Source organism: Mirounga angustirostris, unplaced genomic scaffold (assembly GCF_029215605.1).
Source record: "Mirounga angustirostris isolate CCGP_5_RB_7025 unplaced genomic scaffold, mMirAng1.0.hap1 SCAF_5, whole genome shotgun sequence".
Classification (NCBI taxonomy): Eukaryota; Metazoa; Chordata; class Mammalia; order Carnivora; family Phocidae; genus Mirounga; species Mirounga angustirostris.
Window position 1 is genome coordinate 488872 of NW_026991713.1, and position 7156 is coordinate 496027.

The 7156-nt window shown below is 62.9% G+C and overlaps 1 protein-coding gene across 4 annotated transcripts; it reads left to right on the plus strand.

Annotated features, from left to right (window-relative positions):
* Window positions 1–7156, plus strand: MAPK11 (mitogen-activated protein kinase 11). 4 transcript variants are annotated; one of them, XM_045872283.2, is made up of 12 exons: window positions 1–244; window positions 2843–2972; window positions 3088–3146; window positions 3220–3331; window positions 3416–3445; window positions 3533–3580; window positions 3663–3777; window positions 4157–4228; window positions 4470–4549; window positions 5212–5290; window positions 5379–5552; window positions 5878–7156. In XM_045872283.2, exons 1-12 carry the CDS (start codon window positions 129–131, stop codon window positions 5955–5957), a joined length of 1095 nt encoding a protein of 364 aa, XP_045728239.1. In that variant the 5' UTR covers window positions 1–128; the 3' UTR covers window positions 5958–7156. The 4 variants fall into 4 exon arrangements, with proteins under 4 accessions (XP_045728239.1, XP_064446507.1, XP_045728240.1 ...); XM_064590437.1 differs by lacking the exon at window positions 4470–4549 and having other exon boundaries at window positions 4157–4256; XM_045872284.2 differs by lacking the exon at window positions 3416–3445.

The following is a 7156-nucleotide window of genomic DNA, read 5'->3' on the forward strand; positions in this document are numbered from 1 at the left end:
CGCCCGCCGCCGCCCGCCGCCGCCTCCTCCCGCCGCCCTCCGTCCTCTCGCTCGGGCTCCGGCGCGGGGCGGGGGCGCGGGGCGGGGGCGCGGGGCGGGGCGCGGGCCGGGCGGCGGCCGCTTCGGACATGTCGGGCCCGCGTGCAGGCTTCTACCGGCTGGAGCTCAACAAGACGGTGTGGGAGGTGCCGCAGCGGCTGCAGGGGCTGCGCCCGGTGGGCTCCGGCGCCTACGGCTCGGTCTGGTAGGGGCGGCGGGGAGGGCGGGGAGGTGCGGGCGGGACTGAGCGCGCGCCCCCTCCCCTCCCTGTGCGAGGTGCCTGGCGTGGGGTGGGGCCTCGCCCGGCCCCCGCCCCCGGGCCTTTCGCGGAGCGCAGCAATGAATGGGGGTGGGGAGCGTGAAGGAAACTTTCCTACCGGGCGCCGTTCGGGCTTGGGGAGAGGGGTCGTTCTTCCGCCCCGTCCCAGCCGGAGCACCCCCCACCAGGCCCAAATCCTGCGGCGTCACAGTCGGCGAAAGGGCGGGTCTCCCGGGCCCCTAAATGTGCAAGCATGCGTCTACGGTGGCCCCCCCCGCCCCTTCCCCCCCTCCCCGTCAAGGGTCTGGCATCCCTGGGGTCTGGCGGATGCCCGGGTACTAGGGTGGGTAGTTTTGTTTGCAAAAGAAAAAGCCCAGCTTGGGGGAGGGCAGGATCCCTCCCCTTAGAATGGCCTCAAACTGCCCGGTGGGTCCTGCCCCTCCCCCCGTTTTATAGGGGTCTCAGACTCTGGATGGGGCCTAGGCCTGAGCAGAGATGCCTACCATTATCCGTACAATACTTGTGGGGGTCTACACCCCAGTCCATTTCTTGCCCTAACCAAGAGAGCTCAGACCACAGCCCCACAGTTGGGCTCTGGGGCCCAGACAGAGGACAGTCTGGAAATGGGAAAGAGGGTTGGGATTTGGCTGAGGCCTGTGTGGGGTTGGGGAGGGACTGGGGGTCTTAGGGTAAGGTGGTTGCAGGAAGTCGGTTGCAGGTGCAATACTGACGGGCTGACTGTGGGTGTGGATGTTGAGAGGTGCCCCCCAAAACCCAGCGGGGTCTTACCAAGGCCTGAGCCAGGTGGCTGCAGTCCACTGAGGGAGTCTTGGAGGTGGGGAGGCCGGAGCCCCTAGGGATGGGGCATTGCTCCTGGCTCTGAAAGAAAGTTAAGAGTGGGACTTCCTGAACACTCCAGAGGTCCATTGCTGGAGCCTGGAGCAAGGGCTTCTTCCCTGCCCCGCCCCTCCCCAATCTGCTGCCATTGGCCAGCTTGCCAGAATCCTCAGCCTGGCCATTTCATCCATTCCAGCCTCAGGCCTCTCTCTTCATCTCTAAGACCTCAAGGGCCGGAAGAGGGTCAGGATAATGCATGAGTGGTCCCTGGGGAATATAGAGTCCTTGCTGGAATCACCACCGGTCTAGAATCACCTTCTGGGAGGTCCTAGAGAGTATCAAGTTCCCCAAAGGAGGCCTGGGTCTCTCCCCGTTGCACTTAGTGGGCAGTGCCCAGCGCAGGTGATGGCCCTCTCCTGGGTTCCTGTGTTCTCCTGATGAAGCTGGTGACCCAGTGCCAAATCCCTGTCACTCGACTGTGCAGACACAATTGGGCAAAAGGATCTGCTGCCCCATAGGAGCGGTCACTCCCCTACCTGCCTCCCCAGAAGTTCCCTGGACCCTCCCCAACGGGCCACAGTCACGTGGATGCCCCAGGCACATAGCTGGCTTTCCTTCACCACCACCTGGGCCCATGGACATCCCAGGTGCTGCAGGAGCTGCTCCCGGGGCTGTGTAGACTCCACTCGTTGCTGGGGGAAGCGGGATCTAGAGAGTGGATGTGAAGTGAGAGGGAGGGAAGGAGTGATTATCAGGGAGAGGAAGCGCGGATGGCTCTCAGCAGGGCTCCCATGCTGAGGCCAGAGGGACTGGGGGGGGGGGGCAGACCGTTTGCATTTGAAGATGATGCCCATGACTGTTGTGTCTCCTGTGAAGAGTAGATGGGTGTGGAAGCCGGTGCAGAGGTGGAGCATCTGGACCTCTGGGGAGTGGGGTGCGGCAAGGGGAATGTTCTGTGGGTCCAGACACTTCATAGTACCCAGTTTTTCACTCTTTTTTTTTTTTAAAGATTTTATTTATTTATTTGAGAGAGAAAGAATGAGGGACAGAGAGCACCAGAGGGAAGAGGGTCAGAGGGAGAAGCAGACCCCCTGCTGAGCAGGGAGCCCGATGCGGGACTCAATCCCCGGACTCCAGGATCATGACCTGAACCGAAGGCAGTCGCTTAACCAACTGAGCCACCCAGGCGCCCCCCCCCCCCAGTTTCTCACTCTTAAAAATAATAATGCAGTAAAAGCCTTTGGCCAGTTTTTCCTCCATATTTTGAATATTCAGAGGTGTTGGGGACCCAGGGGCTTTGCAGGTGGCTCTGGAAACCCTGAGGCAGCCTCCCGGAGCCATGAACCAATAGGGGAGCAGGAGGACGGTTTGGAGTGAAAAGGGATGGTTTGCAATGGCTGTTTTCCTGACCTGGTTGGTGGAGACTCTCCCCCAGCCCCATGCTGAGCTGGGGGGGAAGATCCAGGTCCTGCCCTAGGACTCCCTGGTGGGGCAGGCTGGGACCCTGTGGGCTGGAATGCCGCTGGGCTGCCTCTTGAAGAAGGAGCAGGCCCCAAGGAGGCACAGAGGAGAGGCTTTCCAGGTGCCGGTCCACCCGAGGGACCATCTGAGTGACGCGCAGGGCGGGGAAGAACAGGCCCGACAGGAGCAGGGCCTGGGGGCGCTCGGCCGGGCCCCCACGCGCCGCCTCACTCGGCGCCCTTGCAGCTCAGCCTATGACGCGCGGCTGCGCCAGAAGGTGGCGGTGAAGAAGCTGTCGCGACCCTTCCAGTCTCTGATCCACGCGCGGAGAACTTACCGCGAGCTGCGGCTGCTCAAGCACCTGAAGCACGAGAACGTGAGCGGGGCGCGCCGGGGCGGTCCGCCTGGCGGCCGGGGCTCCCCGCGGGGCACGCAGCACCCAGGGGGCGCTCCGGCGGGAGCTCCGAGTCATGACCCCCGTCCCCACGCAGGTCATCGGGCTGCTGGACGTGTTCACGCCGGCCACCTCCATTGAGGACTTCAGCGAAGTGTGAGTGGCAGCCGACGCGGGAGCGCGTCCGGTGGGGGGCGGGGCCGCTGTGCTGACCCCCTACCCCTCCCAGGTACCTGGTGACCACCCTGATGGGCGCGGACCTGAACAACATCGTCAAGTGCCAGGCGCTGAGCGACGAGCACGTCCAGTTCCTGGTTTACCAGTTGCTGCGCGGGCTCAAGGTGGGCGCCGCGTGGGCGGGCACAGGGCGCGGTGCCGGGGTCAGAACCTGACCCTCCCACCGTGTCCCCCTCTCCCCCTCGCAGTACATCCACTCTGCGGGGATCATCCACCGGGTAGGTGCGGCGTCCGGGTGAGGGTCGGGGCTTCTGCAGGCCCGGCCCAGGTGCTCTTCCAGCACTCACAACCCACCTGCCCTGCAGGACCTGAAGCCCAGCAACGTGGCTGTGAACGAGGACTGCGAGCTTAGGGTGAGCCGCCTGCGGGTGAGGGGCCTGCCGGCCGTGGAGGGGGCATTCAGGGAGGTGCTGACAAGCTTGGTGGTCGTTCTAGATCCTGGACTTTGGGCTAGCCCGCCAGGCTGATGAGGAGATGACTGGCTATGTGGCCACTCGGTGGTACCGCGCACCTGAGATCATGCTCAACTGGATGCACTACAACCAGACAGGTGATGTCAACCCACACAGCGGCAGGTGTGCTGTGTTGGACAAGGGTGGGCAGGCAGAGCTCGCACCAGGGCCTGGGGAGGGTGGGTGGGTGGGTATGCTGTCACAACCAAGGCCGTTGGGGAGGTGTGTCCAGCTTTGGAGGACAGGCAAGGTCTGGGACCATCATGGAAAAACAGACCTTAGAGGGGCCAAGCACAATAGGTCTTGGGCTAGCTCTTCCCCTTACCCAGGGTTGTACCTAGAGGAGTAAGGGGGTCTGCTGTTTTGGGGCCTGGGTTTGACTGAGTGGCCACTGAGCTGGCACAGTCGGGGCAGATCCCTAATTCTCTGAGAGGGTCCTTGGGGAGGGCAGGCTAATGGAGACTCCTTCCCCAACAGTGGACATCTGGTCTGTGGGCTGCATCATGGCTGAGCTGCTCCAGGGAAAGGCCCTCTTTCCAGGAAATGACTGTATCCTTGGCCCAGGTTGGGGAGGAGGGTGAGCCAGGGTCCCTTTTCTGGGTGGGGCTCAGGGGAGGTGGGCACTGGCCCTTTCTGGCTGGCCTGGCCTCTTCTGCCCCATGCTGGGCCACCTTAGGCTCGCTGGTTCCAGCTGTAGGAGAGCAGGTTTTTGGCAGAGCCCCAAGGTCTGGGATCGGGGGGCCTGGGAAGGGTGTGTTCCTGGCCAGTAGGCATTTCCTCAGCCAGGCAGACATCGACCAGCTGAAGCGAATCATGGAGGTGGTGGGCACACCCAGCCCTGAGGTTCTAGCAAAGATATCCTCAGAACACGTGAGTCACCAGCCATCAGCTCCCTCTGCTAACCAAGCTCCTGGGCACTCCGGAGGAAGGGGCTCTGTGGGAATAGACCGGGAACCATGTGGGAAACATGGGTCACAGTGGAATAGAGCCCAAGGCAGGTGCCTGACCCTTTCAGGGAGAAACAGGTGAACAGGGAAGACATTCCTGGCACGAGGGACAGTGAGGGCACAATCTCAGCACTGACTAGCAGTGCTTTTGCCAAGGACAGTGGGGTGCTCCAGGCATGGAGAGCCAGGTAAGGCACTGGAGCCACCACACCCAAAGTGGGGGATGCCTCTGGTCCATGCATGCTCCCTTTTTTTTTTTTTTTAAGATTTTATTTATTTATTTGACAGAGAGAGACACAGCGAGAGAGGGAACACAAGCAGGGGGAGTGGGAGAGGGAGAAGCAGGCTTCCCGCCGAACAGGGGGCCTGATGCGGGGCTCGATCCCAGGACCCTGGAACCATGACCTGAGCCGAAGGCAGACGCTTAACGACTGAGCCACGCAGGCGCCCCTCTATGCATGCTCTTGTCCAGTCCTGTTGCAGTGAATGGGTCTGGGGGCTTCCTTCAGGAAGTCCCTGCCTGGCTTTGGGCCAGTGGAGGTAGGGTGTTAACCACCCCCTCAGGCCCTTCCTGTGTGCCCCCAGGCCCGGACATACATCCAGTCCCTGCCCCCCATGCCCCAGAAGGACCTCAGGAGCATCTTCCATGGAGCCAACCCCCTGGGTGAGGATGGGCCCTGGGTCTGGGCTGGGCTCCATGTCTGGCCCTAGATGCACAACTGACCACCACCTTTCCACTGACCACTCCGTAGCTGTGGACCTGCTGGGAAGGATGCTGGTGCTCGACAGTGACCAGAGGGTCAGTGCGGCCGAGGCCCTGGCCCATGCCTACTTCAGCCAGTACCATGACCCGGACGATGAGCCTGAGGCTGAGCCCTATGATGAGAGCGTTGAGGCCAAGGAACGCACAGTGGAGGAGTGGAAGGGTGGGCTTGAGGAGGGCCAGGGGGGTGGGAGCAGTGGAGCCCAGGGGCCTGAGGGCTTCATTCCCCCGCAGGCTAGGAGCTGCCTGTTTCCTGCCGGAAGTGTCCAGTTCCTGCCCAGAGTGGTCCCCGAATTCCCCGCACTCCTGGGGCTGGGTGTGTCCGGCAGAGGCTCACGGGCGGCACAGGGCAGGCTCCGGAAGGAAGCCCCAGGGGCTGAGGCTGCCCTCAGAGTGGTGGGCCTGGGCTGGGCAGCTGGCACCGGACAGGGAGGCGGGGGCGGTGGCCCGGTGACAGCATGATGTCACCCTCTCCCTTCACTTCCCAGAGCTCACCTACCAGGAGGTCCTCAGCTTCAAGCCTGCAGAACCACCGCAGTCTCCCGGCAGCCTGCAGATTGAGCAGTGAGGGGCATGTGCCCGCCAGCCACAGGGACCGGCGGATGGGCCGGAGTGTGCCGGCCCACTTCCTCAGCCTGCCGCATTCCCACGAGGGGTGCCTCCCAACACCACTGTGGCCAGCGCCCTGACCCTAGCCTGGGGTCCCCCGCCTGCACGCGGCTCCTCGTGGGCAGTCTGTACGCATGTGCATGCACGATGGTGTGCATGTGTGCAAGCCGCGGGTGTGGGAGTCTAGACGGAGCATCCCGGACTTCCTTGGTCCTCCTGCCTCCTTCCAACAATCTAGGTCTCCCTTAGGACCTCCCCTGGATGCCACAGGGGTTCCCCTGGGGAGTGTGTCTGTCTCCAGATCTTCTCAGTCCCAGAGGGCTGTCTCTGGAGGGCATGGTGCCCTGGGGCGGGGGTCTCTGGAGACTGAAGGGAGGGTCTTGCTTGTCAGAGCTTCTCGACCTGGGAGTGGGGGCTACCCTGGGAAATGCTGAGACCCGAAGGTCTGAGAGCTGAGACTGCCGCCAGGAATCACAGGAGCAGACCATCCCGGGGCCACGTGTACTAACCCCCCTGGGCTGTGGGGGGCTCACGTGTACTAACGTGCTCCCCTGGCACTGACGTGTCGAGGCACGTGACCAGCAAGAAGCCTGAAGAGAGGGGTCGTACTGTTACTTCCTTTCCCTCAGTTCCCGGTGTGGGGGGTGGGGTGCTGCCGCTGAGATCCTGGCTGCAGTGTGCGAAGGACTCAGGTGGGCAAGGGGCAACCAGGGGACAAAAGCCAGGGGCTTTCTCCTTGAGTGTGGGGGCTGTGGCAGGCAGGAAGAGCTGGTGGGCACGGGGGCTCCAGCCTTGATTCGGGGGGGGGAGTGGCGCCCACCGGTGTACCCTTGGACTCAGACCCTGACCTTGGCCTGGAGCTGATGAAGAAGCCTCTGCCCGCTCTACCTCTGCCCACCCTCCGGCCCTGCAGCTGAGCACTGGGCTGTTCTGGCCTATGGGTCAGCTCGCATCCTCTCTTCTTCCAGAACGGAGCTGATCTAGTAACCTCTGGGACGTGACCCCGCCCAAGATGTGTTGGGGGTGTGGGTCCCCCATCGAGGGGCTTCTCTGTGAGGGGGTGGTGTCCCGTGTGTCAGGTGGTGACCTCCCACCTTGCAGAGGTCTCAACGTCAAGTGCCTGCATGAGGGTTTCACAATAAAGGGGGTTCTCTCTCA

Coding starts and splice junctions, on each gene's coding strand:
- MAPK11 (XM_064590437.1), top strand. CDS start 129: ATGTCGGGCCCGCGTGCAGGCTTCTACCGGCTGGAGCTCAACAAGACG. Junction 3,147..3,219: donor ATTGAGGACTTCAGCGAAGT/GTGAGTGGCAGC, acceptor TACCCCTCCCAG/GTACCTGGTGACCACCCTGA. Junction 3,778..4,156: donor GATGCACTACAACCAGACAG/GTGATGTCAACC, acceptor CTTCCCCAACAG/TGGACATCTGGTCTGTGGGC.